Consider the following 11123-nt stretch of genomic DNA (forward strand, 5'->3'; position numbering starts at 1 on the left):
CTGCTGGCCCCGCCGCGGGGTTCGCGGCGCTTCCCCCTGCCCGCGGGTTGCGGCTGCGCTGCGGTGTCGCCGGGGAAGGGGAAACCCGCATTTTTCTACATTTTGGGGTAGTTTTCTGCAGTTCTGGAGCAGAAACCGAAAGGGAAAAAAGACGCACCATGAAAACGAAAGGAAAAATGGCAAAGAGAGGAAAAAAACCCACCCCTCCCGCGCTCCGGGAGGAGCCCGCGCGATGGTTATGACGCCCGGTAACAACATCCCGGTGCCTCCGCGCTGCCCCGGGGCCGCCCGCTCCTCCTCAGCCTCCACCGAGGGCGGCTCGCATCAGCCGCGACAAAACATGAACACTATTGAAATAATAATTGTTAAAATTATTAAAATAAATGTCATTTCCTTCTGCTTCCTGCCCACCCCTCCCGCCCCAGGAGAACTGACACAACCATCGGAGTGCTCTACGTGGGCAGCAGGTTTGCTTTTCTTCACAACTGCAGTTATTTCTTACCAAAACGTCTTCCTTTTTTATTTGCAGCACGACGTGTTATGAATTATCTTGTCAAATCCAGGCATAGATGTTTCACTTTCTTCTCAAGTTTCTTTTAAGCCGTGTGGAGCTGTGGAGCTCATATACCGTACTCGAGCACTGCCACGATTAAGGTGCTCTCCTTGGATTTTGTCTTTTCCTGCTTGCTGCCTGAAGGCTTCCCTGTGTGCTTGGAAACTGCAAATCGTAAGGTGCACCAGGGTAGGAAAGATTGACATCAGCCAGATAAGGATTGAGGTTTAGCTTAATCAGCCACGATTTCCTATGCTTTAGTAGATACCTAAAATTGAAGTTGTGCACCTGGATGTCCTGGGGGACCAAGACCCTTTCCTGGTTTGACCTGCCTTCTGCTCCCAGCAGAAGCATTTCCCCAGCCTCCCTGGGCAACAGGCAATGCCCCAAGAGCAAAATCAAGGGTCCAGGCTGTTCATTTCCATGTGAAACTCCTGGATTTGAGATGACCTTAAAAGCCCGAGGGATGGCTGCTTCAGATGAACTTTTCCCTCCTTGCTGAGGTCAAGACTCGCTCTCCGTTGCTGTCACTGAGAGCAGCTGAGGTTCTGCTTTAGATTCTTGGAACCACATTGGGCAGGATTGGTGACAGGATTTTCTCAGTCTCCTGATGCATTGCCAGCATCGAAGCCCGGATGCTTGCAAAGCGTGTAATTTAGTTTACTGTTTCCACTCTTCTCTAGGGAATTTGCATACTGTTTTCTCAGTAGATGAGTGCAGTCACAGTATCACAACATGCTGAGAAGTTTTCAGTAGAGACAACTCACGCACACCCTTTAATGCTATTTGTTGACCTTGCTGCCATGCAACATGGTCATTTCAGTACGGAGAATCGCCTTGCACTGTAGTGGTCACGAGGAGCAGGGCTATAACCAGCCTCTTGACTTGGGCTTGTGAGACAGAACTAGGACAACTGCCGTAACCGAGGTCTTCTCTGTGCTCTTCCATGGGAGCTGATCTTAGCAAGGTACCTCTCTCACATTGGAGCCAGAAAGCTGAGGATGAAGGATGCTGTATTTGGAGGTTATTTGAATGCTGTTTGAATGCAGGAAACCAGAAGGCTGTTGAGTTTGCTTGTTATTAGCGTGTCGCAATGGGCTGCAGCTCCCACGGAGCAGAGTCACGGGGCAGTCGGCAACGTCGGGTCCGTCCTGCGGGGGCTGCAGCAAGTTCCCAAGCTGCACTGAGAAGCTGCACACGCATGCAGGGACTTCCAGACATCACAGCTACGTCAGCCACCAGCTTTCCATCCTCAGACCCTTTGCAGATACAGCTGTGTTGACCACCTGTGAAGATTAGATACTGTCTTACTCTTTCCTCTTGCAGAACTCCATGATGGATGAGACCTCTGATGAACCTCCCACTTCTGCTGTCCTCTTAGACAACTGCCACTTCTCCCAGGTCATCTTTAACAATGTGGAGAAGTTCTATGTTCCTGGAGGAGACGTAACCTGTTACTACACACTCACAAACAACATTGCTCCTCGTGGGAAGGACTGGGTGGGCATCTTCCGGGTAAGTCAATTCTGTGAAACTTAACGTACCAAGTGGGAGGAGGTAGCAACCAGCAGAAACAAGTAGCTTGGCATCTACTTACTTCAAACTTGATCCCTAAGAAGGGATTAAGACTGTGGTAAAATAGGATGAGGGATTTTTTTTCGGTAATAAGCTTGTGTAATGGAATATCCTTATTGCATCTAGGGACAAAGTATGAGACGTGTTGTTACCTTGGGGAAAACAGAGCTCCTTATTTTCATGCTGCATAAAAGGCTATCCCAGCTTCACTTTGCAATTAGAACAGCTTCAAGGCTGATCAAACAGACTCTGATTCCTAAAATCAGTGGAGAATAGGTAGCTATGCTGAAGACAATTCTGGCACCATCTTTTCTAAAATATTTCCCATTTCAGTGCTCCCCTTACCCACATGAACTCATGGAACTCATTAACTGGCTAATAGCTTTACTTGTGCTTCTATGCATAGGCCACCACTCTGAGAGCCATGCCAAAGTCCTCCGGTTAACCATGTGGAAATACACTCCAAGTTATCCCCTGAAAGTGCCATAGCATAAATGCTGAATTTTGTGACGCTGTGTAACAAGTCTGCTTTTGCAGGTGGGATGGAAAACGACACGGGAATATTACACGTTCATGTGGGCGCCTCTGCCCAGTGGTGTCAGTGACCATATGGTTGTGCAGCAGCAGATCCAGTTCAAAGGTCAGTGGGGAAACAGGGCAGCCCAGGAACACGTTTGCTCGTGCATGACAGCCGTGCACACAGAATCCCTGCCTGGATCCTGCCGTGTGCCCTTAACGAGCCCTGCATGCAGAACATCTGCAGCGCTGCGCTTACATAAACTACTGCAAAGTACCGGGGCGATAAGTCGGTTCCATAATAATAGCCACAAAATTTCCCATCTGTTAAGTTCTTCTGTCTTGATAGAATGATATTGTTTGTGTGCTTATTGCTGGTGCAAAGAATTAGTCATGGTACAGGAAGTATATTGAACCAGGATGTCTCAGCTTTCCTTAGATTCAGACTTTTCATGTTATATAGTTGAGTAGCCTGAAAAATTAGAAGACCCATTTGATGGGGTTGTTGTTTGTTTGAAGCTTACTACCTGCCAAAAGATGACGAATACTATCAGTTCTGCTACGTTGACCAGGATGGAGTGGTCCGAGGAGCCAGCGTACCTTTCCAGTTCAGAGCGGAGACTGAGGATGATATCCTGGTGGTTACCACCCAGGTATGATTCCTTTCTTCCTCTGTTTTTTCCTGGTTTTGTCTTTTACTGGTGTGTGTTCATTGCTAACGTGGAGTGATCCAGTAAATAACACATGGAGCTGGAACACAGCAGACCTGGGTTCTGTTCTTGGCTTTGCAACTGATCTGTTGCACAAATTCAGCACCTTCTGCTTCTCTACCTGCTGTTTGTCAGACCAGTGTACTTAGACTGTACCTAGAGCACTTTGCGATGGGGAGTGCCTTAATACATAGTGTTTCAGGGCATCTGAATATCTTCAAATGAAAATATAATTTTCATGGAAGCAGCTTTCAATTAGGTGAGTAGCATGCATATGGGCTGAGGTGATATGAAGACAAATACTATCATTCTATGCCCTTGTAGGCATCCTTGTCCTTTGTTAATAACCAAATAGACACTTATTCCAAGGGTATAATCTTACAAACTGCAAAAATACCTTGGGCTATTGGGAGCATAGCTTCTCAACGGTTCTGTTATGACTGAGCAACTCTGTTGTTTGCCAGGGAGAAGTGGAAGAGATTGAGCTACAAAACAAAAATTTGCTTAAAGAAAACGAGGAGCTGAAGGAGAGCTGTGCAAGTCTGCAGAAACAGAATATGGATTTGCAGGAGCAACTCAAGAAGACACAGGTACAAAAAGGAAGTTTAATGTAGAAAGTCAGAGGCTTTAAGTCTGAAAGACAAAAAGAGACTGAATCAGACCTTGCTCCGTTTATTGGATTCTTCCAGGAGAAAATTAAAGGGATTTTTGCCCAGATTATCTGCTAATCCTTTACAGAATCCTACAATACTTCTCCAGAGATAAGAATGATAGTGATGCACAAGAGACATAAGCAGACACAGGAATCACATGGGAAGGACAATATTCAAAAATCTTTGTAGATCTGTCCCTAAATCACAAGACCAGCCCTTCTTCTGATGTTCTTCTATCATTTTCTCCTCTTCTGCTTTGGCTCAGGGGTTAATATAAGTAAAACAGGCTCTGAAGGAATGATTAAGATACAAAGAAGGATTTTCTGCCTTTGAATGGGCTGCCTGGAAGTGTTATATTAGAGGGGTTTTCCAGTTCCAGAGCAAGACTGTTGCTTGGGTCCCATTTAAGTCCTATTGATCTCATTTTGGTTTTCAGGAGCTGCAGAATAGTTTTGAGTCTCTAAAGAGCAACACAGAGAAAGTGGAGCAGGAGCTGAATTCCCTAAAAGAAGAAAACAAACATCTAAAGGAGCTGGCTAAATGTGAAGAGGCAGAACTCCACCAGTAAGTGTATTCACAGCCTGTCTCAAAACAGGAGTTCATGTGAGCACCTTAAAGTTCGTGAAAGCCAGGGGTTATGTGTCCACAGGTGTTCCTAGTGGCAGGCTCCTGAAAAATGTGTGAGCAACTCTCTAGGGCTCTCATTCTGAACTCTCATTCAGATGAACTGAACCTCAGAAAAATGTCAGTGTGGCAAGGACTGAGCAAAACTGACTCTTGGAATGAATCCAGGAGTTGCAGTTGCTTGGGTTGCTCTGTAAGCTTGAGTAGGCAACCCCAGACTCTGGAATTCTTCCATGATTCCCAAGAGCTCAGGTAGCTTTGCACAAGCAAACGAGACTTGGAAACCCCCCAGCACTCATGCAACCGAAGGCTACTGCATTTCAGTCTGGGTGTGAACAACCTGAACTTTTTATTTGGTCTGAAAACAGAGATTGCTGGTTTTGCCTACCAAAGTGTGATACTGGGAATGCGGGTTGTTGAAAATATAGTGCATTTTGATTTTTTTTGAGTAGACTGAAAGAGCAAATTCAGAAGGTGACCTCTGAAAAGGAACACCTGGAAACCAGACTGAAAACAGCCCTGGATCGCATGGATCAGCTGCAGGTAGAAGATGTACAGCTGCTTCCCTCTGCTTTTGTGACTTGTATCTGAGGATCTCAGTTTGTCTGTAGCAGAGAATTGAACCGTCTCAAGCAAATATGTAGTGTCTGAATTGCTTTGCTGATTACCTGGGATCTTTAGGAAAATGTGAACCTGTTATTTCTTGAGATTTCCTGGTTTCATATATGTACTTTGGAAGGAAAGGTAGGGTGGGATATGTCAGGAGAAATTGTAAGGAATCTTTTGTTTATTCCCCAAATGCATCCCATTTGCTTAAAGGTTAAGCTAACCAAGATAAAACTACTTTTAGCTCATGCTAGCTAAGGAACAGGTACATGAAAGGATGAGTTAGAAAACAACTCTATTTTGAAAAACATTCTAAAATTATGTTAAATGCTTGGGTAAAAACAAGACCTCTTGCTGAGAGGTATCTGAAGGGAGAAGGTAGACTGAAAATAGCTTGGTTGCTAGGCCTGGGACTTGAGAGACCCAGAACAGTTTGGTGTTTATCTGGCCATGGAGTCTTTATTTTCCTCTCCTTTCTCTGACTTCCCAGACTAGAAATGTCATTCTGAAAATTAGTAAGCTTCTCAAAGAATATATGAATGAATACTGTGTTCTGATCAATACATCACCTTCTTTATATCCCCATGTTACTATTCCTAGTTTCTACAAAGTTTTTGAGCAAAAAAAAGTTAGCAGAAATAGGTTTTGAGCAGTCATGGCTTGTGGAGCTTTGTTGTGCTGTGCTTTATGCAGCAAAAAGTGCCTGTGCTTCAGTCATCACTTTTTTTTTTTTTAATTTCTGTCCATTCTTTTTTCTGCTTAGTCTCAAGTGTTGAATTATGAGAAAGAAATGGCTCGTTTGGACCATGACAAGACTGAGCAGCTTGAGAGCTTGAAGGAAGAGAATCGCCAGCTCTGCATCACAGTAGCTGAGCAGGTAAAACCTTTCCTGAGTGTCTTGCTGCTTAGGACAACCAGGGCAGTGACACTCTTCAGTGTCCAAAATCTCTGATGCCTCTTTTCTTGAATATTCCCTTTGCATCTCTGCCTGTGCACATCTGGGATTTCTCTGCAGAAGGAGAACAAGGAGAAGCTTGAACGTGTCCTGGAGAACCTAAAGGGGTCGGAGGCCAATCTGTCGCGCTTCCTACAGAATGAGCAGGTACCTGGCATTTCTGTGGGTGCAGCTGGAGAGATGGGTCCAAAAGCACTAAGTACAAAGCTCTGCCAATGCCAGTGCAGGAGAGGTGCCATTTGCCTAAAGCACTGTTGGCCAACCTTTCACAATTTGCAGAACCCTCACAATTTCCCGGTGATGTTGCAGTTGTCTATATAACAAATTTATGGACAAGAAGGTTGCTTTTCCAAGCAAACTTCCACAGACCTTTAGGAAGTAATCCACAACCCCAATGTTGAGAACCATTCTATGAAGGAATGTAAAGGATGTAAGAGAAAGGAGGAGGGTGAAATACAGTAGCATTTCCTTCTGGTTGAAGGAACCTTCCTATGGTTGAAGGAACCATAATTTGCAATGGTGCAGGCCGTTCACATCATCTTCAGTTTGTTGTCCTGAGTCGCCCTCCAAAGGTGCTTTTCTCTGTGTGTGCTATTCAGGAAGCTGTTGGAGTCAATACTCCGATTTGGCTTTGAAAATTAGGTGCCTAAAATAGATGATATGATTACCTCTGCTGTGATGCCAGATGTTCAGGATTCTTAGCGTGATACTTTCAGAATGACTGCAGAATCCTTAAGTATTCTACCTTATCTAATTTACTGATTTAATTCAAGAGTCAGCTGCAAGATTATTTCCTAAGGATATACTAGCTATCCACAGCCAGTGCAAGCCTCTCAGTCCCAGGAAACCTGGCAGATTGGGAGAGCTCTTATCTGTCAGGGTGCATTTTAGAGCTTTAGTTGTTGCTTTTCTTCAAAATCTCCATCTGTCTGACCTGACTTCCATTGTCTTTGGGGGTCACATGTCATCTCATGTTGTAATAAAAATAGAGGACTTAAGTGAATGATGATACAGAGATATCCCAAGTTATAAATTATGAAATGATAAGACATACTGAAAGTGAAGGTTTATTTGTCAGTAATAAACGCAGTGAGGTGGCTAATATATGTGGGCAGTGCTCGAAGCTGTCATAGTTTTTTGTTTGCTGATTTCCCACCATTCACCAAATAACACTGTTCCTTCACAGCATCAAAACCGCGACTTAATGAAAGAACTTGAGGAGAAAAAGCATTTGTTTGAGGTTTTGCAGGCAAAGAATAATGAAACTGATAAGGAAAATCAGGTGAGAATTTGGCACTGCTACCCTTGTCCTTCTCCTGAATTTAATGTGATAAACCTCTCTTACGATTTTAAGAGGAGCTATGTTAGTGCAAATTATGACTTCTATTTGAAATGTTACGCAGAGCTTCTGGAAATTCATTCTGCTCTCCTGCCTTTGCAGGAACTAAGGAAAGAGAATGATGACCTCTTGAGACGCCTCTCTCAGAATGCAGTGGGAGGCCTTGTGTATGGAAATCCCTACTATGGTGAGGTTGCTTGGCATTCTATCTGAAAAAGCTAGTCCAAATCAAATCTCCCATACTTACCTCTAAGAAAGTAGGAGAGCTGGATTAGAATAAGAAATAGCTAAAGAATTAATGGGTTGGAACTTTTGGAAATGGAATTTTGTCCTCCTGTGTCATTGTCAGAGGAACCACACGTACTTGGCAGTAAGAATCTCAGCAAGTTATCTTCTGTTTCAAATCAAATGCTTGTACAAAAGAAATTCTTAGCAGCACCTTAGTGTAGCTTTACATATGTGCAGATGACCTGACAGCTGCAAAATACTGCCAGGTGTTAAAAGTTGACTTAAGTGATCAGCTGACTGCTCATTTTCTGCCAAGAGAGACAACTATTAGCTAGTTTATTCAGCTGTGAGACAGCTAGTTCTGTGGCTTATGTCCAGTTTCCATAGTTAAATATAGAGGTCTAGATCAAGAGCCACATCCTCATGTTTCAAGAACTACTAGTTATTCAGCACATTACATTGTTAATTATTTCGTTGTGGTTAAATTAACTTCATTCTTTTTTTTTTCTAGCTTCAGGAGCAAATCAGGATGCAAGAGCTGAGGACATAGTAAGTAATATACTTTATGGACAGGAATTAGTGGTTTGAAATGAGAGCCTCCAAGTTCAGCCCTGTAGCCAATTGTTCACATGTTATACTGGTTCTGGTAGGACAGGGGACAACAAAGTGGAGCCATGTAGAGCTAAACTGTAGAATTAATAACATTTGTTGCTGCTAAGGAAGAGAAAGGAAACTGTTGACCTTGATCTTCCAAGTACCAACTTTTGGCAGCATCTAATGTCAGCAGGCAGCTACTAGATACTTTATTTCATATTGGAGACGTGAACATGTGCTACGTCGGGTGGAAAGTTAGAATACCTCTCAGAAGCTCTTGACTTGAAAGTGACAGTCAGAAGCCTGGAGACTTTTGAACTTGAGGTTTTTAGAAATCAGAAAGACTTGAGCAGAACTGATGGTTTCTGGCTATTAAAACTTTATTTTTCTTCCTCCTTAAACCCTTAAAAATGTTTTAACAGTCCTTATTTGCATTTGCTTTGCATTTCAGGTTTCTATAAGGAAATGCCCCATGTGCGACGAGGTATTTCCTGGAGATATTGATACAAGAGATTTTGAGGCACACGTACAGAGTCACCTTCTGGAGTGCCCACTCTGCAATGAGACCTTTGAAAAGACCAATCTGCAGGTGTTTGATGATCATATGTATTGTCACGGGCTGGAATAATTCTGAATTCTCATCTGCTGTGTAGAATAGATGGCAGAGGCCATAGAATAGACCTGAATCATTCTATAGGCTTGATTCACGCTAAAAGAATCACCCTGACAAGATGAGTATGCTGCTAGTACCCTAATACTGAGCTTTCTGTTTCACGCGGCACATAACCCAACATTTAAATTGGCTCAGTTATTCATATCCTGAAATTGAATCTGCATCATCAGCTTAATTGGTCACAATTCCTATAATGTAGTTGAATATGGTATCAGTATGTGTACAGTTCATCCAGAACAGTCCCTGTAACTGTTCATCCAGGTTGGGTCAAGCAAAGAGATGTACAGCAGTCTTCTAGAGCTGGCTGATACATCTCTATTATAATGGCTTTATTCTTTAATATAGCACTGTGATTGCTAACCAAAGATGAAGAAACATTTATATAAACCTTCACGATCAGACTTTCAGTCTGCCTACCTTCTGGAATGCAGAATTAATTGCTACTAAATAAAAATAAATAAATGTATTTTCCTCTCTTTTTTCACTTTCTCAGGAAGTGAGAGTTATATATTTATAACAAGACTCCCTGTCTGTTTGCATATGTAAAGGTCTAGGGCCCAACCTCCAGCAAAGAGGCAGCATAGTTTGTTGTAGAGCAAGGCACATAAATTGTTGTCCCTTTACTCCATCTGATCAGATTTACAGTGAATAGTAATACAGCAAATCTGTGCTAATGGCATCACTCTAACAGTTGTCACACATCCATCTCATAAGGAGGAAACCCAGTAAAGTGTGTGCAGCTAGAAAGGGCGGAATGGTGTGGAGCCCAAGGAAAAGCAGGAGCTGAGTTGTCCTGACGGAGCGGATACGGCTTCTTGATCAGAAATTGGGCATCCTCCTTTAAAGGATGTGATGATTCTGGAATAATTGCCTTTTATGCTTCTAAGCCTACTTGATTTAACAAGAAGAGGCTTTTCTCAAACCAAAATATTTTGATGCAAAACTATTAAGTGCCTTGGGATATTATAATGCTTTGTTCACAGATCATTCAGTTGCTATTTTTATTTCTGCTTTGGGGCTTTCAATTTATGATGAACATGAAATGGTAAAGTTTTACTCCCTACCTGTATTAAACCGCATATTTACTGCTGAACAGCTGAAGCAATACAAAAAACCTAAAGTTCTATACAGCTATAGTAATAACAGAGACTTCAAAATGTTTACTGTTTTCATTTTATTCACATAAACTTTTTTATCAATCTAGGTTTAAATAGAGCATTTCTGTACTCTACTGGTAAGCATTATTTTAAGAAAAACCTGAAATGGAAAATAAGGGTAACAAAAATAAAGCTACACTGAGAAAGTGCTTCAAGAAGATGTCTATGTCTATTCATTTTTAAAGAAATGACCCCATCAACTCCTCCAGTTATAAGGGAGCTATATTAGCAAGCTTTCAAATATTTTCTGAAGCTTCTGTCCAAAAAGATACTTCACATTTCTGAATTTTTAACATGTAACAGGGTATCTCTGTAGTTAGTGGGACTGCTCTTGTTTAGCAGAAAGCACATACTTAGGTGGCTGATCCTCCCTGGCTCCTTCCACGCAATCTGGAAATATATCAAGAAGGTCAAAGGACAGTAAGGGGTAACAAGAACAAGCCAGGAAAGTAAGATGAGCTGTATGAGCTATATCTGTCCATAGTAGTTCCAAGCAGTGCTGATTCCAAAGCCTACAGCTGATTAAAACAATTGAATTTCATAAGAACATACTGGTTTGTTTGTTTGTTTTACCTCACATCAGGAGAAAAGCCTGAAAAAAGACCCTGGACACCACAAACTTTATATATATGTATATACATATATATATATGTGAATACTTGATATTGAACAATCAAAATGTTGTGACATTACTGATCGCCATGGTATAACTCGACATTCTTGAAATTTTTTTATTGCAATTTTCACAACTGAAGATTCCAGTATCAGAATTATTAGACTTGTTTCTACTCTCTTACTAATACCAGCCTTAAGAGCTTCTATCATAAACGCAAACCCCGTCACTTGTGGTTAGTTTTATCACAATTCCACCTATGTCTTGAGCTATTCGTGCCTGGCGTCAGGGCAATTGAGGAATTGCTTTGCCATCCCTTTGACACTG

The 11123-nt window shown here is 42.3% G+C and overlaps 1 protein-coding gene across 1 annotated transcript; it reads left to right on the plus strand.

The window, feature by feature from the left end:
- The first annotated feature begins 1854 nt into the window (after window positions 1-1854).
- CALCOCO2 (calcium binding and coiled-coil domain 2) lies at window positions 1855-9029 on the plus strand. Its single transcript, XM_088532648.1, has 12 exons — window positions 1855-2068; window positions 2666-2768; window positions 3164-3297; window positions 3819-3944; window positions 4444-4571; window positions 5084-5174; window positions 6001-6114; window positions 6253-6339; window positions 7379-7474; window positions 7634-7718; window positions 8271-8308; window positions 8805-9029. Exons 1-12 carry the CDS (start codon window positions 1886-1888, stop codon window positions 8979-8981), a joined length of 1362 nt encoding a protein of 453 aa, XP_088388774.1. The 5' UTR covers window positions 1855-1885; the 3' UTR covers window positions 8982-9029.
- Window positions 9030-11123: the final 2094 nt, after the last annotated feature.

Source organism: Tinamus guttatus, unplaced genomic scaffold (assembly GCF_059628265.1).
Source record: "Tinamus guttatus ecotype Peru unplaced genomic scaffold, ASM5962826v1 Tinamus_guttatus_pri_ptg000463l, whole genome shotgun sequence".
Taxonomy (NCBI): Eukaryota; Metazoa; Chordata; class Aves; order Tinamiformes; family Tinamidae; genus Tinamus; species Tinamus guttatus.